The following is a 23,568-nucleotide window of genomic DNA, read 5'->3' on the forward strand; positions in this document are numbered from 1 at the left end:
CACTGTAAAAATTTCACCGTAAAAAAGAATATCGAGAATTGTAAATTCCTTTCAATGATCAGATCTTCAGTTCCAATGTTAAAAATCATTTTTCTCCACTCAAAAATTATACTTGTCGTACAGATCCGGTACACAATTACGGCCAGCAGTCGGCCAGCAGTGACGAGGTACCGTGACGTTGCGTGACAAGGTTGCCACGTTTAACACGCGGCAAACTGGCGTGAATAAACGGTTCCGTCAGGTCGGTTCCGTTTCTGTCGCGAAAACTGTTTGCGCCGTGTTCAATTAGCCTGTTATACGTACCGGTGGCGAAATAACAAAAACGCGATAATACGGTCGATTAATTTTTCCTCTGCGAGGAACCTGGTTTAATAAACAAATCCCGTAATTTCGGCAGAAATTATTCAAACAGCCAGAAAAGCGAATTTCGATTATTTCTGGCCGGCTGTCGAGGCTCGATGGAGATCTTTCTGCCGGCTAATTTTTCGTTTGATTGAAAAAGAAAAGAAAAGAAAAGGATTTCGAGTAAAAATTATGTATTTTCTCGACGAATTATTATTCTTACTTTGACATTCTTTGTTGCGTTTAATTATATCGATGACGATAAATGTACGAAAGAAACGAAGGATAAATTTGAATTTTTTAAAGGAAGGAAGGAATTTTTAATTTTATTAATTTTATTAAATAGTATGGCTAAGTGTAGATTATGAATAAGCGCGCGATTTAATGAGAAAATTGCTCATAACCAGTTGTTTACAATTACGGATTAATTGGAATAAAGAAGCAACGTGATGGTTTCCGCGTTTAATCCGGCGAGGCCAGTTTACTAATTGCAAAGGAAAACGTGTTAAATGTAAGATATTATCGTCGTTAATTTTAATTCAAGGAGACTAAGCTTTCCATTTCCACCCGAATCTACCCCATTTGTATGCTTGTTAAAAACCGTTGATATTAATTTCGATCATTTCGTGGAACGAAATTCGTAGTATAGAAATGGAAATAATTTTCCAAATCTTCAAATTCATTTCTACCGATCGTTATATATATACATATTTCGATAACAATATGGCGGCGCAAATTTAAATCGCGATCTTCATTTCAATCGTACAATCTTATCCAAAAATTTTTAATAAATAAAATCTTCCCTTCTTTTTCTTCTTCCTCTGGAAGGTCACAAAATTCTCGCGACGGAAGTTGACGACGCGAGCGAGACACAGTCCAACACATTTCCGGCTGAATTCCTGCAGAGAACCACCTGCCTGTCATATCGTTGGAAAATTCTCGAAGCGGGTGAAACCGATCTTAAATTGGCCTGTGTGCCAGAGGAAAGAGGGGAGAGGGTTGGAAACCGATCTCTGCGGAAATCGTCGCCCCCTCTCCCTCCCTGACAATCCTGATAGGCTATCGGGACACGTAAACCTTACAGAACCGCTCGTTTCCATGGATCGTTACTTTGTGTCCAACCGGACATGAAATATTACCACTCTCGGCCTGTTGTACCGTGGAAGAGCCGGCCTCTCTGTTGTGTGGGTATTAACCGTATGCTACACGTATGTTCAAAGGCTTGAAAAATTTTTAATCGGCCACTGGTCGAAAAAAAAAAAAAAAGAGAGAGGAAAAAAGAGGAGAAAATCTTCCCAACGAGGTTTCAAACAATTCTATCCCGAGCGAAAAAATGAAGAGGAGGGGATATTATGTCTTACGTTTTTTTGGAAATTAATTTTCATGGAATTTCGATTTTCTTTCCCTTCGCGAAAGGAAGGATTTATTGTTTTAATAAGCTTTTCTAAAAAAAAATATTTTTTAATTAAAATTCGTATGTATAAGTATTTTTATTCGTAGGAAAAAGTGATAAATGATACAACTGTCAGGATAAAAATGTATATGTATATATATTTATTTTATCGGTAAAAATCTTCTGGCTCTTATATCATTTACCACTCTCCTTAATAACATTGGTCGAAATTGCTTTTATCTCTGATCGGTCAATATCCTTTTGAACGGGTTATGGGAAATTAATTTTCGTTCAAATGTTTTTACCCTTTCGTATCGATAAATCATCGTGATATAGGGATATTATCGACCCGACCATTGGCCTATCCTTGGAAAAATTCAGTTTATCAGTGAATTCCAATATTTGCGATATTGGAGAGATTTGCTAAACAAAAAAATTGTATCAAGTTCGATGCTTATTTTTCGATTGAAGAAAATGCAATTTTAAACAAAGTATATATAACAAGTCAAAAAATGATAAGATGAATAATAAAGATAATAAAAGATAATTACACAAGAGGAATCATTTAACCGATTTCAATGAATATATCGTCGTCATGAATATTATTTTTAATAATTTTTTCCTATATATGTTTCATCAATTTTAATTTTCCAAATATTTGTCCAAAATCATGGAAAATTATTTTTCTATCGAATCGTGTAGAAATTTTCTTATACAAAGGTTGCAAAGTTAATGTTAATAATTTTATAATAATCACGTATTTATAAATTTCGTTTCGCACAATGGGCCCGTAATATAAATATTGAGCACACAAGTATTGAGATATAATTAAAGAACGTATATATATCGGTTGAAATTATATGGACTGGAAAGTTTCAATTAGCATCTATTGTCTTTACAGCTTGTTAACCTACTCTACATCCTTTACGATCCTTGAAATTTTTAACAGGGATGAAACGTGAACACAATTCTGGAGGCGTTATAATGACGTAGCTTTTTATTTCACACACAATTTAAAACATTACAGTTGTTCTGCAATTGAAACATTATGCAGTTGCACTTTGGTAAATTTAAAAGTTCATTTACAATCAAAGTCAATTTTAATTAATATTTTATGTTAAAAAATTTTCAAAAAAAAATATACTTTTACTCTAACATTTCACTCTAACATTTATTTATCAATTAATCGAGTTTATATTCAAATTTCGTATGACTTGGATACAATTTTATACATAATTACAAAAATTTGATATTATGAAAATGAATCTAATAAAAAATTATTAGCTTTATGAGAAAATAAATGTATAACATATTTTTCAGTTTTAAAGTTTATTAATCCTTTGTTTTTTTTTAATTGATAGAAATCTCGTACAAATTTTGAAATATTCGTCTCTTCAACAATTTTATTTCGATCGATTCGTACATGAAATTAAATAATATTTTTTTTTTTATAGCCAATCTTTTTCCAACAAGGCAAACAATTAATATTATCTTTTAATATTATCTTTTCAAATTCGAAAAATGTATTTTGCTCTGGCAAAGAGCGTTTATATTCTTCTCTATGCAAGATCAGATACAAGAACAATATTTCTCATAATAGCTATCGTTTGACATAATGTGTTGGCATTTATTTCTGAGAGAACTATCCTTCGTAGAAATATTATCAGACGAAGATAATAAGAAAAGAAAACGTCTTTATTCCGTTCAACAAGCACAAAGAACAGTTCAAAGAAGATAGATTCTGTTAAATCTTTCGAGAGATACTTTGAGAACACGTGTAGATATATAAATATAGAAAATTGTATATTTAACTCAATGATATACTATTATCAATATTTACTTTAAATAAAATATATAATTAAGTACGTGACTTTTTTAATTTTGATTAATAATTCATCTTTGAATAGTTTTAACATTTTTCTAAAAATATTATTATGAACTTTATTCTAATTAAGTAATCATCCAAAACAAAGTCTAAGATTATTAACATTCTTTTTTTTTCTCGATTTTCTTAGAATTGTTATAAAGAAATAAAAAGAAAATCAATAAATATAAAGAATCTTATTATGAATTTTTTATTTCTTCTATAATTAAAATAAATTTTCCCCATAATAAGCAATTCCCAGAGCAGTTTTATTCAGCCTTTTCTTTTGTCTTCCTTTCCAGTTTGTCTTTGACATTCGAAATTTTATTAATAAATTTTAAATGCCCAAATATTAAACACAATATTATAAACAAAAAATTATCATAATTACTAAATTATTGAACGAGCAACAGAGATCCATATAACAATAATAATAATAAAGTTTTGCATCGTTTCATTTTTCAATGCAACAATATAACCCTTTCAAAACAAAATTCTCAAAAATTTCCACAAACGGCATTTAATAAAATCAAGAGCAGACACACAATCATCATAAGTTTTAACGTTTCACGATATATAATAAAATGTACATATATATATAAAATTCATAAAACAAAACGGATCCATAAATCCTCTCAACGCGCATCACCAAACACGTTGAACCATCACAGAATCCATTCCTCTTCCCCCGATATGCTCAGAGCAGGGCACCAAGTTTTCCCGGTTGATCTTTATTTACGCCCCCCTCCTTGGCGAAAAAATATGGAATGTTACGTCCCCCGGTTGGCCCCATAACTCAAATCCTCGCGGGCGCGAGAATTCACGGGGCGTGTTGCGAAGAAGAAAAATCACGGCCGCCCTCACAAGTTAACCGAATAGAAGAAGAACGTGGATGCGCGCGTATAAAGCACCGCGATTTTTCACTCGCCGTGAAAATTATTGTACAATTTGTAACAAGAGAGGAGAAGGGAGAGGAGAGAGTTTGTTCTCCGTGCTATATTATTATGTATCAAGCATCAGTCTCGTTTAAACTCTCGTTTTATCAAGTTTTGGAACGTATTCTTTTAAAATATTATTTGTTTATCCAAAAAGAGAAGAGAAATCGTGTAACTTTTATCATCAACTTTGAGGATATTCGTCAATTTTAAACAAGATGAGTTTGAATAATATTATAATAATGAGTCTTTGTTCATTGGAAGATTATTTAATTATAATTCCTGAGGAATAATTCATTGATAATGATGTTCTCAATAATCTCAGGAAGAAATAAATGAATCGAGAAAAAAGAAAAGTAGAAGAAGATTCTAATCCAAAATCCGCCAATTCAACGGAAAGCATAAGTGGCATAAATCGTGGCGCCATTCGCTAATGTTGTCGATTAAAATCTCGCATTTTCTCAGAGGAGGGAAAGGAGGGAGGAAACTTTGGAAATAATTCTCTGGCGCGTGATAAAGAAATCACGGCGAGTAAAATCTTGAAAATCGCCTCGAACGCGTCAGCGATTCCTTTCCACGTCTTTTCGTTCATAAGGTTGCCGCTACTCCTCCCCCTCCTGTTCCTGATCCTTTTCACGAGATAAAGGCCCCTCTTCGATCCCCGCGAGGCCATAAATCCTCGCGCTGTGCGCCAGGACCAAGTCGCGTGCACGAATCCCTCAACCTTCTGTCCTAGGGGAGTCAAACCTCTTCATTAATCGAGCATGTACAAACATTTTGTTTGGCGAAACGAGACGACATGACAGACATCATAATTTCTCGCAATGCAATGCTTTCGATTGATGGATTCGAAAAAAATCGAAGAAAGTGTCCAAAAAATTACCATTTTACGGATACGAATTGGACGATTTGAGAAGATTCGTATTTTTGCAACGAAGAAATTGGAGCTTTGGAGAAAAATTATTATTTTTTGATAAAATATAAATACAGTACACAATTGCAGAAATAAATTTATATTTCGATAAACACAATGGAGACAAATGGAGACAATTTTTGCAGTAAAGTGTATATAATCTAACTGAAATCTGAAATAGAAATAAAATGATAGATGATCAGGAAATGAAAAAATTTTAACGAGCAGGTGTTTAAGAAAAATATTGGTAAAGTGTTTACGTTAATTGAGAAATTGCTTATATACAGTTTGTAAAATTATAATCAAAAAGATATTATTTATTTTTGAAAAAAAAATTGAATATGAAAATATTCACTTAGACACGCGTTTAAGCACAATTTGTTCTTCTTTTCATAAAAGAAAAATCCTATTGAAAAACACATTTTTCTCTTTATTCCTCTAATTTTCCAAAATTTCGAAAATTTTTTCGATATTCTGTAACAATTTTCACAAAAGTATATTTGAACGTGGAGAAAGAATTTCTCCTCCCCCTCCCCCCTAATAGTTCGAAAAATCATTCGAAAAAAATGGTTTTTAATTAATTTTAAAACGATCAAACGATCTGATTTTCTGCTCTACATATAGTCAAGGGAAAAAAAAAAAATTTGTCTGCCGTTCATTTCCTGTTTACTAATGCCGCATTTATGAAATGCGTCTTATGAAATATGATCGTGTTAATGAAAATGGGTCGATTGCACCCTATTGTTTCGTCCAGTGGAACGGCGCATTCACCGAGAACGGACTTCATTCTGCGGTAAAATTATCGGCGTGAAAATGGTTCGATTCCGATAATGGCATTTTTTTCTTCCTTCTTCTTTCTTTCTTTTTCTTTTCTCTCTCTCTCTCTCTTTTTCTCTTCTCAGAGAAATGCAGGAACCATGGCATCATTCGTATGCCATCATTAACATCCTCTGTATTTTCTCGTTTCTCATAGCGCGAGAAGGATAAAAAAAAATACCAAATTTCCATTTCATTCCATTCCAATAACGATTATAATTACGAATATAATTTTCTATAAAATTAGAAAAATTCGTGGAAATAGAAAATAATTGCTATGTTTCGTTGATTAAAAAAATTTGCAAATTTTGATAGATTGGAAAGAAAAATAGAAGAAGACATCGAAGAAAAAGATTTTAATATAATTGAACAAGTTTTTCAATTGGAGAGAAATTAAAAAATTGAATAAAGTGTATCCATCATAAACAACGATTCTATAAATAATAATAATTAATTAAAATTATTTATGAAATCATCTACTATAACATATCTGTCTTAAATTGATATTGGAACTTTGGTAAACTTTTCATATTTCATCGATTTAAAATAAAATCAAAATTAAAAAAAAGGAGTAAATGAATTTACAAAAGAACAAGGCATAGTTTCCTTAACCTAGGAAGAAGTATCGTCGATTTGCAAAATCTAGAGACATCTTCTCGAACAATCTCTCGAAACTCTCGAAAGCAAGCTTTTCCTCTTTAACCAGCTTTACATATTCAATTCGCATTCGTGAATCCAATTACCGAGCACGTCCTCTCGAAACAATGAACGGCAAATGTTTCGTTGTATCTTGTTTGCACTGTCGAAAAAAAAAAAAAAAAGACTAAATGTGTCCATTATGAAAAGAACGCAAAGAGAAATATTTATTTTTCCTTCGTATATTTGCAAATAAACGGTTATTCTTTCTTTTCCATTACCTCGTGATCCATTGTGTTGTATCTCTGTTTACATGAATTTATATAAATTTATTACTCGAAAGTTAAAAAGTTACTGCCGTATAAATGTAAAATGTAAATAATAACATCAAATCACAATTTATTATACGCATTCTTATTGTTGGGAAATAATTGCTCGAACGAGTACCTTTTTTTTTTTTGCAAAAATATATATTATACTATATACAAAGAATCTGTTGATTATATAAGAGATAATTCAATATATAAATAAGTGGGCAAGAAGAAATATTTTTCTATTCCTTTTCATAAAAATCGTGTGCAAAAATTTGTAAATAAATTTCTTATTGACAATCTGAAAATCTTATTCAAGTTTTTTGTTTAAAAAAAGTAATCAACAATTTAACCAATTTATTCGAGCAATCTTTAAAATCTTTAAATCTTCTCAAAAACTAATTTCGATCCATTTCCATTTCAATTTTCAAACTCGATTCCCTTCGAAAAACCGACAAAATTTCCTCCTCTTTTCCAAAATAATGCTCGAGCATTTACTTAATTACACCGAATTATAGGATTAGAAAATTATAGGATCATTAAATTTAATAGTTACAATTATAATAATAAAAAAATTTTTCTTTAAATTACGATCAAATTTCACTATTTCCATGATCAGTTTTTATTACAACAATTTTATTAATTATATCATTATCAGTTTTAGCTGGAGCAATCACTATATTATTATTTGATCGAAATTTTAATACTTCATTCTTTGACCCAATAGGAGGTGGTGATCCTATTTTATATCAACACTTATTTTGATTTTTTGGTCATCCAGAAGTTTATATTCTAATTCTACCTGGATTTGGATTAATCTCTCATATTGTAATAAATGAAAGAGGAAAAAAAAAGAAATTTTTGGTAATTTAGGTATAATTTATGCAATATTAGGAATTGGATTTTTAGGTTTTATTGTTTGAGCACATCATATTCATTCACAGTTGGATTAGATGTTGATACACGAGTATATTTTACTTCAGCAACAATAATTATTCTTATATGCTGTTCCTACAGGAATTAAAGTTTTTAGATGATTAGCAACATACCATTTAGCAAAATTAAAATTAAATATTTCAGTTTTATGATCATTAGGCTTCATTATATTATTTATTATTGGTGGATTAACAGGAATTATACTATCTAATTCTTCAATTGACATTATTCTTCATGATACATACTACGTTGTTGGACACTTCCATTATGTTCTTTCTATAGGAACAGTATTTGCTATTATCTCAAGATTTATTCACTCATATCCTTTAATTACTATTGAATATTAAATAATTAAAAATCCAATTTATTATAATATTTTTAATACTTTATATTAGAAAAAAAAAAGAATCTATGAGAAACAATCAAATTTTTCCACGTCGAGTCGAGGCGTGGAAAATTTCGAAATTTACCGACTTCTCCTTTCCATTCCAATATTTCATATATCGCGACACGAATATGCGTGCGACTGGCTCTCCCAATGCCAGATCGTTCCGCATTGTGATTGCGAGCATGGATGCTAACGATAACGTTTGTAGCGTGCCAAATGCGACGACGTATCGGCGATACGCGGAATTTTCCCCCCGCGGGAATGGAATTCTCGCGATTCGAATTGCTTCCGAAAGGGGTTGCGAGAGGCAAAGATGTTATGATCGAAGATACACGCTTTGTTCTAATTTAACGCCTAATATTTAACGACAATATTATGAACACATATTGGACGGATACTCGAATACTCTAAATTATTTATTTAGAGTAGTTAGTTATTATTATTAGGTATTTATACACGTGTATTTCGTTTTTCTTTTCTTTCTTTCTTTACAAATTTGAATTTATCCATGTTGCGAGATTGAAAAGGGAATTTAACGCCTAATATTTAACGACAATATTATGAACACATATTGGACAATACTCGAATACTCTAAATTATTTATTTGTTATTATTATTATTAGGTATTTGTACACGTGTATTTCTTTTTTCTTCTTTCTTTCTTTACAAATTTGAATTTATCCATGTTGCGGGATTGAAAAGGGAATTTAACACCTAATATTGTGACAATATTATGAACACATATTGGACGAATACTCGAATACTCTAAATTATTTATTTAGAGTAGTTAGTTATTATTTATACACGTGTACTTCTTTTTTCTTCTTTCTTTCTTTACAAATTTGAATTTATCCATGTTGCGAGATTGAAAAGGGAATTTTGGACGCATACGTGTGCGTATTTTCAGAAACGAGGGAGGAAATTCGTCGACGCCGAGAGTTGGCCGAGAGTTTAGCGTAGATTGGGTCTAGATTGAGATTTGGAATGAGAGGAAGAGGCAGTTTGTTGAAAATTTAGCGGCATTTCTGAGTAAAACTTGGAAACGCAATTTTTTAAGGAAAAATGGTTTTAAAGTGAATTTTTTTTTTTCTTACCTTTGAAATTTGCCATTCTTCTTCTTCTTCTTCTTCTTTCTTCTGCGTTGGTTCATCGAAATTTAAGTAAAGTATAATTAACGAGATTTTTAAAAAAAAAAGAAAGGATAATAGAGAGTAAATTGAATTGCGTTGTACAACATACAACATTTTCTTCAACCCTTTGACAGTATAATAAAATTACGAAAGAATTTAAACTCTTGAAAATTGAATCTACACATATTTCCAAATTTTTTTAATTAATTAGTAACAATAATTGAATTATGATGAGAAATTACGTCGAGAAATTCATATTTATAGATTGATAATTAAAGAATAATTTTTTCGTATATTCTCTGTAATTATATTGGCTTTTTAATTTTCAACTTAATAATTTAAAATAATATAAAATATTCTAACGATTGAACTTACAATTAATATCAAGCGAGATTTGAAATTTATGTACACTCAACAATTTGCGAAAATATTTACGAAAATAAAAAAAAATATTCTCCCCATTTCTTCTTCGAATTCCCTTACGAAACAGCGATCGAATTTGTTTTTTTTCTCTTTTTCTTTACAAAACTCGATACTTCTACGTCGAAGGAAGGCAATATTACAGAGGCGACTAGAGTTGATTCAGCAACTCCTTAATACGATTCGTCTCACAGGACACGATATCGAACAGTTTCTCCTGCAACAGGATGAACAGGAGAGAAAGAGAGACAAAAGTGCAAGGGGATTGAGAGAGGAACAAAGGGGCGAGATGATAGAGAGAGAGAGAGAGATTACGAAGTTGTATATTCGCGAAAAGTAGTCCACAACTTCACCGTGGGGTGACTCCTAAAAGCGACTGAACACAGAGAAAGAGAGAGAGGGGTGTTCGGGGATAAATCGAAAGAAGACAAAACGTTCTTCAAGACGTCGTTATTTTTTTCCTTTTCTTTTTTGTTTCTTTCCGTCGATAACGAAGCGATACGACGTCGATAGGACGAGGGCCAGTCGATGATAATAGGTAAAAGAAAAATAAAAAATATATAAATTATAGCTTCTCTGATATTCGAATTTCGTGAGGTTTGAATTTCCACGCCACATGGATTTTCAATTTTTCTTCGTTATTTTCTATTTCTTTTCTTTTTCTTTTTCTTTTTTTTTTTTTGATACATATAGGATTGATTGGAGGAATTTATAATAATTTTTCGAGCGGAGTTTCGAAGGGCTTCGAATCAATTTGATTCTTTCTATGATTCACAGGTAGAATTTATCCATGCAAGCGTGCGAAAAACTCACGGATATGTATCTTGGAGACAAAATTACTCTCGCCCTTTTTTAGCAAAAATGTATCTGACATTCCATTTATATATATACCAAGATCTGTTCCAATAATCGAAACAATGATAATTGTAATCTACATTCTTGTTAAAAAGGGGCCTATGTACTTCTTGAACATGCACACTTTGAACCACGCTGACTAACATTCCGTGTTCCACGTATATATATATATCTATATATATATATCTATAAAACAAGCAAGCTCTCTACAAAATTCTGAATCACACATTCAATTCCAAAAACCGAATACAATATCACTTATGATGAAATCTAAAATCTTCGAAGCAAAAATTTTCTCAATCGAATCGATCCCTCTTCTCTTCTTGCATATAAAAGAAAAGAAAAGAAAAAAAAAATTCCGCGAACAAATTTCGAACAAAAGGGAGAACTTGGTATTCTTTTGAAAGAGTGGAAGCGTGGACCGCGGAAGGACTCGAGAAGTCGACGAGGCTAGTCGAGGGTTGCTCAAAGTGGTTGAAAAATTGTGTGGTATGCACAAAGTTGACTGAAAAAATGATAATTGGTCAGGGCTGGTAAACGGCGGTTCTCACGAGAAACGGCTGCTAAACGACCTGCTGGATACATACAACGTGCTGGAGCGTCCGGTTGGCAATGAGTCCGAGCCCCTCGTGTTGAGCTTTGGCCTTACACTAATGCAAATAATCGACGTTGTAAGTTTTCAAACAGCCACTTAAAAACTTTCCTCTGTACAGAAAAAAAAAAAAAAAAAAAAAAAGAAAAAAGAAAAAAAGAAAAAAAAAAAAAGAAAAAGACCTTCTCTCTAACGTAACACGCACACCGCACACAATTATGTTATACCAATAGAGTATTATGCTAGAGTATGAGAAAGATGATAAAACAGATGAGATGAGACCCCCAAACATTTGGGTTTCGTTTTTTTTTTTTTATCGAGGTGCGAGTTAAGTGAGTTGCAATAGACAGAACGTCCTTTTTGCATTTGCTTTCTGCTTTCTCGAGTAGCACGATCAGTTTTCTTGACACTCCTATCTGCATGTTTTCTTTACCTTTACCGTAATTTTGTTCAATAAGTAATGATTAAGGATTTATTATATATCCCTGCATGAGTTTTGTAATTGAAACGAAGGTATTACTTTAGATTAAACGATTATAGGTTTATTATATTTATAGGCTGTTTTCTTTTTTTTCTTCTTCTTTTTTCGATATATTCGTGGACGATTTTTTCGAGAGTCGACTTGTAAAATGATTGTTTAATTTTAATAAAGTAATTTGCTTTACGCGCATATCTTATCTCTAATTTGATCGATATTTTTGCGTATCGATTTTTATCTCGAGAATCGATATTTTAAAAATTGTCCACGAGTATTATTATAATATATTGTAGATTTCGATTAATTATAAAACGTATGTCGAGATCAATGCTTTGAGTAATTTTCTTCTTTGGAAACGTATATAATCATATATTTTTAGTTTTTTAGAGGTTTGTGTACAAACGTTTTTTTTACGATTATATATACGGTTACTGAGGTTCGAGGATTTAAATTTTAGGTTATGTTCGGACAAAGATGGCTGCCAACGCGTGATAATCTTACGACGACGAGGATCAAATTTTCATTGAAATTTAATCGATATTAAAGAATAGCGCGTTCCATTTTGATTGAATTAATTCTAATTGAAATTCTAATTGCCATAACGCGACTGTCATAATCCAGAACATAATCTAAAAATATTATTGTATATAATAAAAATATTATCAAACGATGATCACGTATTTATAAACAAAATTACTCGAGATGTTGAAAACATATATAATTACACGTATTTTCTTATTAGTTAATGTTTTTTTTTTTTTTTTTTTAAACGTTTGGCTCTACGTATTCCATAATATTATCAAAATTTTTCAAATTATTTCTATAATTGTAGATCAAATACAATTAAATACGAAATATATATGAGACAGAACATCTCGATAAACGTGAAAAACAAAATAAAATAAGCAAATAAATTTCATATCGGGAAAAAGTTAAAAAATTTTAAGCTTAAATTGTTTTTCGTCCTTGCATTCGATAAAAAAGATTCTATAATTTTCCAAAAACGATCGAATCCAACTAAATTACGAAATTAAGAAGAATATAAAAGAAAAAGATTTTTCTTTAACAATGAATATTACAATCACATGGAATACGTTAATATATTTAATTATGTTACTTTTGTTTCATTCAAAACAAATACAAAAAAAAAAAGTAAAACGACTTTGTGACGCCATCCTTTATCTTTATCTTTCTTTCCATCTATCACAACAGTTGATTTGTAATTCATAACTCAATTAAATAATCTTCTCGTATTTTTGCCTTCCAGACTCGATCCTTTAAAAATGGAGGAAAAAAATTCCTCCCCCTACAAATAAGATACATTCATAATACCATTTCTAATAAAATCTCGCTTTCTCTTAAAAAAAATAAACTTTACACTATTAATCTCGAAGAGGTGAACAACCCCTTTCCATTTCCACGACTCTGAATCTAAACTAGGAGAGGATATCGCTGGAAAATCACGAGAGAAAGAAGTAATAATAATAAAAAACACGTAGAAAGAACCTAAAAAAAAAAAAAAAAACTCGTCGCGTGTCAATGGCCAAAGATCGATTTACCCAAACGCGGCTCTCGGCTCGTAATTAGAAACGTATCGCGGCGTCCTTTTTCCCAAACGAAACCGGGGCTTCGATAAACGCGTGCACACAGGGGAAAAAAGGGAGATAGAAACAAAAAAAAAAATAGCATACCTCGCGAACAGAAACCTGTATACACGGCTTTCGAACGTGCATCCCCTTCGATTTTCCAATCCAGCACGTGGCGCGCTGGCATTAAAAAGGAACAAAGACCAATCGGTGATATTACGGATATTACGGCTTGTCGTTACGGCCACAGGGGGAGGGGAAATGCGTGTGCGTGCGTGTGCATTGTGACGAAATTGACGGAACGTGGAAGTGTTTCATCGGCGGCACACTCGGACGGAACAACACGGGATGCACTTACGCCCTCATCAATCATCGTTTAGACGCGCCGCCAGTTTCACGGGTTAATCCTTGTAAATTATTGAACGAAGGCCCACCCCCCCTCCCCTTCTCTGTTAGTTTGCCCAATTCAATTTTCCACGAAGGTCTCTCGTAATCCGTTGTTACTCTCCCGATTCCAGCAACCAGTTGTATCCGATTAATCGACCTTGGATCATCAATTTCCATGATCACCTTCGATTTTCACAGGGGAAGGAGAAACTCTAATTTTTTGATTTTTAATTTCTGGAAATTTCTGGTGCAATAATCAAATTGGATCATCAGTTTCCATGATCACCTTCGATTTTCACAGGGAGAGACTCTAATTTTTTTGATTTTTCATTTCTGAAAATTTCTGGTGCAATATTCAAATTAATATTCTTCGTTGAATAAGATTAGAATTTTTGAAGGAAAGAGAGAGAGCAAAGGAATTCGAGGATTCGAGGAGGATGATAATTTTGTTTTCTATCAACCTGATTAACCCTCGACAGATATCTTGGGAGAAATAAGAGCTTTATGGGAGAGGATATATAACGATAGAGATAATGTTTCGAGCATCATTAGAAAGGACAGAAGCAGAAGCTTGGGGGGGAAATTTCGGTACAGACAGTCATGGCGGGGAGGAGGTGCCGGTTTTATGTGTAATTAGAAGCTGGATTAACAGTGTCGTCTATTGTCCCCCAGATTCGTCGTTCTATTTCAGGCGTGTGCACCGTGTAATTGCTTTGTAGATTTTGGTAATGCCATGGCGCATGGTTATAACCCTTAAAACGCTGATACCAGCCGATACCACGTGCACGGAGAGAAAATCAATTTTCCGAGCTAATTATTACGAGGCGCGTCGTAATTGGCTCGGTTGGTGAATTTTTTATCCTACTTTTCCGACTCCGACCGATATCTACACGGGATGTGTATACACGAATTTGAAAAAAAAAAGGAAAGAAGGAAAGATATTAAATATCGAGTTAAATTTCAAATTAGAGAGATTAACTCGTCGATTCTAGAAATCAAGAGAAATTGCTTTTACGTTTATTTTGGTCTCTAGAATCGATCCTCTAAATACGTTCCATGAATATATTATATATATACAGTAGTTATTTATTTCATAAGAAAATTTAATCGATTCTGATTTTAATAAAAAATTAAAATTATTTATATTATAACATGAATTTTCATGTTCTTATGATATAATACAATCACAATAATATTCAAATCTAACGTATTTTTATTGTTAATTAATAATTAATAGTTTTATTCAAGCAACACTTTTGAACACTTTCACTGTAATTTATAGATCTATAAAGTTTTTGTGTTATTATTAAAGTATAAATAGTATTAATAACATTTTACTCGAAAATCATCAAGGGAATTTGAACGTTGATCGCATCGATTATTCCTGAAATCTCTCACTCGGTTTCAATCTCATCCAGTTGATGGTTCTCTAAAGTATCAAAATGTCGAGTAGTTTACGACGAGTTTAGACGTATCCGGTTAATATATTAATAGGAGAGGAACTATATCGAGCCGTTGCAGAATTGTATACACGGACTTGGGAAACTAATAGATTAGAGAAATTAGTATATAATGCGTTATAACTATAAGTAATATAGATCAATAGCGTTGATATGATGTAATAACAGGGAGGGGGAGGGGGAAGGTAAAAGTTTAATCGGATTTAATAATATCATCAAATTTTATTGGGGAATTAGAAAAGCGTCGGTGATTAAAAATTGATAAACGATAAGATCTTTTCAGAATTAACGTACAATTTAATTTAAATTACTTTTAATCATAGTAACTGTGATCATTAATTTTCAGTAATTTTAATTAGAAACGTTACGTTTCGTGTGTGAATTTTTATTTTACACAATATACCATTTGTCATATCACGCTACAATGATAAACGTAGAAAAAACAAATTATCAGATAAAATGTTTGTGAAATTCGAAAATAAATAACTAACTTATCCCAAGGATTTTTTATTCTAAAATTTCTAAAAAGAAAAATGTTTGTAATTACAGATTAGAATCACGATCAAAAATTAACAACAACTTCCTTTCTTATCCATTATCGATCATTGCATTCTACATTAATCTTATCAATAAGAAATCGTATCTCGATCAACAAATTCGCTTAAACGGAATACATCCTCGAAATATATCCGTTTCGATAACCTGGACGACGATTATTATCACTCCAAATACTTCTAAATACGTCCAACATTCGTGTCGAATCGGCGGAATTGTCGAGCACCGGTAATTTCGATCCTTCCCTCCCACCCTTCGTGAAAACGATCCACTTTCATCCCCTCCTGGGTCGCGCGCGATATTTAACGGGTGTCCACCGCGATCCAGGAAACTTTTCATTTCCGTGAACCGTGGTAACGCGGAAACGAGGCGTCCAGGTTCCTCCTCCTCCTCCTCCTCCTCCTCCTCCTACTCTTGGAAGGGGAGGAGGTGATGGAGGTCGAAAGGCAATATCGCGAATTTTCGAAGCGCACGCGTGTGCACGGGAATACAAATGGCGCGTACCGACCCCTAAATAACGTGGAACGGCTAAATATGGCCCGCGCGCATTGTTCCCCCTCCGTTTATCGTTCCCCGTGTCCGACAGCGTGGCCGTCGCTTTTGTTTCCTCCTCCTCCTCCGTCTCCTCCTCCCTCTTCGTGACCTTTCTCCATAGGGCCATTACAATTGCGACCGGGATTCGACTCGAGATTTTTCTTTTTTTATTCTCCGACGAACGAGAAGAAAGGAAGCGCGATACACCATAAGGCTCGTTCTCCCGTTTTTTAATTGCTCCAGAAAATTATTCTCGATATTCCGTCCGCGACAATTTCGCCTTTCGATGCACGGTTGGTTGAACCGGTTCCTTCCTTCCTTTCCTTGATCTTTGATCCTCGCGAGATTTTAAATCTCGAAATTCTAGTGAAATGTAATTATTATAACGCGATCGAATTTATTTGTTATAAAAAATAACATTTATTATTTGAGAAGATAATTCATGATTAACTTTCCGTAAAATTTGTAAAAAATATTTCGTTTATCTTCTTTTTCTTTTTATTTATAATTACAGAGATAAAAATGAAAGCACGAAATATATATCACAAATAATCAAACGTTATGTATGTAGCACGAAATACATTTATACCTGGGAATCGAATGTTCGTGACGCACTACACAACACGCCAGTAAACGCCTTATTGTCGGAGGAACGCGAGTTTCCCTTTCTGCTATAGGACAATACTTAGTCCGAAGATTAGCCAAGTTTCAAAGCTTCACTAGCAATACCGTCCTATCCAACTATTTCCCAGGCACACTTTACCAACCAACCAACGTGAACGGTCCTCTCAAGCAAGAGAAACTTACGTCGTTATTGTCGATGATATATATATATATGTATATGTTTTAGAACATTCCCTCAGGCTCGGTTAGCTTATCCGACAATGAGCGTGGCCCACGGATAAATGCGCGGTCGTAAACCGATTCCGCTTTCCGTGTAAGAAAACGCTTAGATAATCGCGATAATTAAATCATTGAAGCGGTGCAGTAGTTGGAAACGAATTTGAAGTATTTTGGTATTAATTCTTTGGATGTAATAAATTTAAATCCTTCTCTCTCTTTCTGTCTTATGGTTATTATAAGGGTGGTAGGAAAATGATTCGAATTTGAAGTATTTTGGTATTAATTCTTTGGATGTAAATTTAACCTTCTTTCTCTTTCTGTCTTATGATAATTATAAGGGTGGTAGGAAAATGATTCGAATTTGAAATATTTTGGTATTAATCCTTTGGATGTAATAAATTTAAATCCTTCTTTCTCTCTCTGTCTTATGATTATTATAAGGATGATAAGAAAATGATTCGAATTTGAAGTATTTTGCTATTAATCCTTTGGATGTAAATTTAACTTTCTCTCTCTCTCTGTCTTATGATTATTATAAGATAAGAAAATGATTCGAATTTGAATATTTTTTTGAGACTATAATTGGATTGTAATGTATGTGAATGAAGATATTGGAAAATGTATTAAAGAGACAAGGAAGAATTTGAGAAAAAAAGGCAAAGATAGAAAATAAGTTGGGCAAACTCGAGATTTAATGGTGAAATGATGAAGTTTGTTCTCGATGATCAAGTTTATATTAGGGATTATATTATCGATAGAATGATAATAGAATTTGAGAAATTATTTCAATTCTTTATATAATTAAATACTTATTTGAGTTTACGAATAAGTGTTGCAAAGGAAATATTTAATTTAGAGATCAATTTATTTATTTATTTTTCTTTTTGATTTGAAAAATATTATACAATTAACTATAATTAAATGTATTTAGTTAAGAAAAAAAAAAGAAAAGAAAAATTCGTATAATAAAAAGAATAACTGTTGATAAAAGTTTGATATTAGTTATTACTTGCACATTGTACTCGTTACATTAATATTTTGTTTCTGGAAGAAATTTCACAATAATTTTGATCGTTGCTTCTTATCATTACTGATACCTGCATTAAGGGATCTGAATAATTTATACCTCTGTGTATTCTAATTATGGTCGTATTATACTGAACAAATTGAAGCTATTGTAACGATATACTCAATGAATACGAATTAACCATGCATCACTTTGTATAAGTTTAAATGTATTCGAACTCAACTTCTGAATACTGAAATATTTATGGTATGGAAATCCATGGTAACAGGGATACTTAGCGTAGTTCGTAGCAAATAATAGTGCTTAAATATAAGAAGAGAAAGAGAGAGTTTTTTTTTTCATCTTAAGTTTTTCTTTTGCAAAATATCTTATGGAAAAGTGATCATGGTCGAAGAAATCTTTATAAATCGATCAAGCTTGGTTTCTTTTTACAAATTTATAAATTTATTCATCCATTTTTAACGTATTTCTCATATCTTCAAACGTATTACAAATGGTTTGAAAGCATTTTAAAATCTTTCGAATAACCATTTTTTCCTTACATGAAGTAATAAATTCTTTTATAGCTCGCTCTTAATATTCTTATCTAATATAGATAAGAACGTAAATTTTATCTTTGCATAAGGATAGGTTCGTAACTACCATCTTAAACTTCATAACATATTTAAATTTAATCGTGAAAAAGTTACATTCATTTTTCAAAATATAACACTTTACAATTCCAATGCTAATTTAATCATAAGATTTTTACAATTATTATTTTAAAATAAATAAAGAAAGACAAAAAATTATTTTAAAAATAAATAAGTAAATAATTATCAATATTTTTTCCACTCCATCCATTTATTTTTCAAAAAATAGAAATCAGGTTGTATCCTATTCAAAGATCCGCAAGGGAGAAAAAAAAGTTTGAGTTAATTACTCCTTCTCGTTTGTTATCAATACACTTTTGTGTTCCATACAATCGTTTCGTGGCATCTTTGTATCTTTGCTGCTTCTTTTCCGCGCGACAAAAGGAAACGCGACGACAGAAGCGAGTAAAAGTTCTGCGACAAGAGACGCCTTAAGTTTCCCGCGCTTTTCTCAAAACTGTTCTCGCCATTCCAACGAAATGGTGAAAAGTTAGTGAAACAAGAAGAACGGAATAATTCTTCCTCGATCCAACCTCACTGGTTCGTAAAGAAAAAAAAAAAGAAAAGAAAAGAAAGAAAGAGATGATCTCTGTTGATGTTTCGCAACGTTCTTGTTCTCAACCTCAAATAAGGGACTACTTTTCGTGTTATTTTTCAAAGAAAAAAAAAAAAGAAACAGTGAAAGGAAGATGCGTCGATGAAGAGAAAAGGAGTAAAATTTTCAAGTGCGAGTGCACCCTTTCACCCGAAAACTGGCATCCTCCTCATCGTAGCAATCTTTGAGATCTCGCGAAAAAATCGTGGTCCTCGGGTAAAATATTCTGACGATAGCATTTCGAGCATTTGCATTTTCCTCTTTGAAGAATTTTTGGTTTTGCACTAAGGGAGGGATCTTTGTCGAGGGATTTACGCGTGCAACGTCTTTTTATCCCACGTTGAAAGATAAATTCCTCGGATGGACTTTCGAAAAAGCAATAAAAAAAACGCGTCAAAGTAACAACCGCGAATGAATTCCGCGAAGAAAGGATCTTAAATTGAATCACGTTCGAGAATTCTTTCAAATAATTGCTTTAAACGGTGTGCAGATAACGTTTGAAGGGAAAAATAAATGATTCATTATCGTTTCTTGATATCTGGATGTTCATTATAGTACAAATTTTTTGAAAATGTCCTCGAAACTTATAAATCTCTACTCGAAATCATGTAAAGAACTCAATGGAGAACTGCACGTCTGACAAATCGTTGACCAATTCCAATTATAACGTGTTTGATATTATTTGAATAACGAAAATGAAATGCAACGATGATAATGTATTTTTATCTTTCTAACAGAAGCTACTTTTTGCAATTTCAATGTAGAAAATAAATCAATATAACAAGATTCGTTCAATTTAAAACGAAACAAAAAACTTGTCTCAGCAATCATAGACCAATTCTACTAAATATAAATTATATCTCCACGATAACAAACATTAAAATTCGAAACGAATAGTTATCTTAAATTACAACAAAATCGATAAAAGAAAAAAAAAACGTGCCACGGTAGAAAATCGGTTCAAATTCGATTCCGAAACTTTGGAAAATTTGTCCAAGCTCTGCGTCCAATACGATTCCAAGCAGAGAGGATAAAATTTCACGAATATATATCTATACATATATATATATATATATATATATATATATATATATATATATATATATATATATATACATTGGAGGAGGAAGCAACGAGTAGGGGCTCTGGAATAGAATCTAATTTCGCATGAAAGGGATCCTGTTAACGGTGGACGAAGTAGGAGAAGTAGCGAAGAAGATTCTTCTTGATATCGGTTTCTCATTTCCATGGCGGATACGTACGGATGACGCATAGCGTCAAGGATGCGCCAGCACAGAAACGAGGTTGCAAAGTGGATTTGTTCGAGTAGGAAATGCGCAACGTGCACCGGCAATAGGGGCGATGGCGAACTGCATTCGCAGCTCTGCTTGCTATGCCCCGTCACGTACCGCAAAAAGTTTTTCGGGCCATGCCATACGTCGAATTAACTGGCTGCGCCCCGTGATATCTAATTTTCCGTATGCTTACGGCGGTTTTGGCTCGTCTCTACGGACAATCTCTATGAACCATCCCTCCCCCTCTCCACTATGTACATAACAATACAACGTTATATCATGTCGGTATATTTCGTCCAGGATTAAAAAAAAAAAAAAAAAAAAAATGGAAAATATTATAAAAATATATAAAAATATTTGTATTTTCGATCGTTCGATTCGTTTGACAATAATTGTGCTATTTCACTTATTTCGAACAAACGTTGCTTTAAGCGATAATTAATCGAAAATGTTATAAAAATATCCCTATTTTGTTCAAATTATAACGTATTTAATATAACGTTATATCATCGGTGTATTCCGTTCAAGATTTTAAAAAAGGAAAATATTATAAAAATATTCGTATTTTGTTCGTTCGATTCGTTTGACAATAATTGTGCTATTTCACTTATTTCGAACAAATGTTGCTTTAAGCGATAAACGAAAATGTTATAAAAATATCCCTATTTTGTTCAAATTATAACGTATTTAATATAACGTTATATCATCGGTATATTCCGTTCAGGATTTTAAAAAAGGAAAATATAAAAATATTTGTATTTTGTTCGTTCGATTCGTTTGACAATAATTGTGCTATTTCACTTATTTCGAACAAACGTTGCTTTAAGCGATAATTAAACGAAAAATGTTATAAAAATATCCCTATTTTTTTCGATTCGTTTGATAATTGATAATAAGCTATCCTCCACGTATTAAATAAAATAATATATAAATATTATTAAATAAATTAATAAATAAATTATAACGTATTCAATATAACGTTATATCGGTGTATTTCGTCCAGGATTTTAAAAAAGGAAAATATTATAAAAAATATTTATCGTATTTTATTCGATTCGTCCGAGAATAATCACGTTACTTCACTTACTTGCAACAAATGTTGCTTCAATTTATTCAAAACAGTCGAATGATGTTCGTATGTGAGCGTACATACCCTCGCCCGATTATAAATATTTTATACTACTGAATGACCAATCCACGATATTATTACGTCCATTTGTCTCTCCTTTTCATTCCACTGGCCAACACTTATGGCTATCTTATCCCGTTCCGTTCCATTGTATCACTTATCCATTCCCATTGTCCCATTTTATTCCTTCTCGTAATGCCCTCCTCAATGATCGTTTCATTCTACTTATCTCTCTCACGCATCACGCATCACGTCTTATTCCACATAGCGCCCGATCACGATCGTCTCGATCTACTTATTCGACCCGGCTGCGAACAACCTCTTCCTTTCTTCCTCGAAAGCCGAAACATTCGTTTCGACTCGATCCTTCCACGTCGTTCGAAAATTGTGTCGGTGTTAACTACACCCCCTCCTTCTCCTCCTCCACCCCCGCCTCCGCCCTTCTCGCACTATAAACCCAGCGGTGTGTAACTAACTTGCAATATTTGTTATAGCAGAAATTGGCTTACCGTAGAGGAGAATGGAAAGTGAATCCCCGAAACTTTACTCGTCCATTCGGGGCCGTACGTGATCTGTATAAACCGGCCACCCCCTCCCTTCCTCGACTGCGTCTGTAACTTATCCCACATCACGAAGGCTGCGAACGTGTGACCCGTAGGGCCGTCCCCGGAAATTTATTCTCCCCTCTCTCCACCCTCCCTTCCCCTCCCCTCCCGCTCGTTCGTTGTGCACGCGCGCTCGAAAATTATTTAGCGCAGGAAGAGAGAAACGAAACCACGACGTCCACGGCTAATCGATTTCGTGGCTAACGATTCGAAATAAAATATCATCGTACCGTGTCTTGCCGGTACAATGGCGTATAACGATTTTATATTAACGCTGTATTTTTTTTTTCTTTTTTATAATCGCGAAATATCAATTTAATCCGACTTTTTTTTTCTCTCTCTCTCTTTTCTTTCGACTTTTATTTCGTATTAAATCAACGTGTTTCGTGCAAGTGGGGAGGGAAGGGGAGGGGAGTTTCGACGTTTATTTCGATACGATGATTATTATATCGAATGTTAAAAAGTAAGTTATATCTCGTTCGATATATATATTTAGATTCGATTGATTAAATTTAAATAGTTATATAAATGGTTATTATATATCGTGTATTTCTTTTTTTCAGTATCGATTTAACGTTAGTTATTGAAGTTTGAAATAGTGTGAAAATGAAATGTAGAACGGGATGATGAAAAATGCTTCATTGGAAAATAGGGGTATGTGCAAATACTTTTTATAGCCGCTATAGAGCGATATATAAAAAAAAAAAAAGAGCGTGAAAAAAAGGTAGATCGAAAAATTAATATTTTAATGGATATAAAGTGAACTTGTGTGAAATTGATTTTCCGTATATAATATGTATATATGTATCGATCATACGAGGGATTAATCTAAAAATTGTTTCCTAGAAATTCTAATTTTTACATTATATTTTTACAATCATAAATTGATAAATTATTAAAACGAATAATAA

General features: G+C 32.7%; 1 protein-coding gene and 1 long non-coding RNA gene across 4 annotated transcripts in view; one reads left to right on the forward strand and one right to left on the reverse strand.

The window, feature by feature from the left end:
- The window catches only part of nAChRa7 (nicotinic acetylcholine receptor alpha7 subunit), a 244,157-nt gene that overhangs the window by 75,121 nt on the left and 145,468 nt on the right, over nucleotides 1–23,568 (forward strand). For 2 of the 3 annotated variants that reach the window (XM_026444870.1, NM_001011621.1), the window contains 1 exon segment: nucleotides 11,468–11,610. The exons of the other annotated variant lie outside the window; for it this stretch is intronic. In XM_026444870.1, the coding sequence (XP_026300655.1) occupies nucleotides 11,468–11,610 (143 nt within the window). 3 annotated transcript variants of the gene reach the window in all.
- The window catches only part of LOC113219219, a 172,240-nt gene that overhangs the window by 68,750 nt on the left and 79,922 nt on the right, over nucleotides 1–23,568 (reverse strand). The gene's annotated exons all lie outside the window — the stretch shown is intronic.

Source organism: Apis mellifera, linkage group LG14 (genome assembly GCF_003254395.2).
Source record: "Apis mellifera strain DH4 linkage group LG14, Amel_HAv3.1, whole genome shotgun sequence".
Lineage (NCBI taxonomy): Eukaryota > Metazoa > Arthropoda > Insecta > Hymenoptera > Apidae > Apis > Apis mellifera.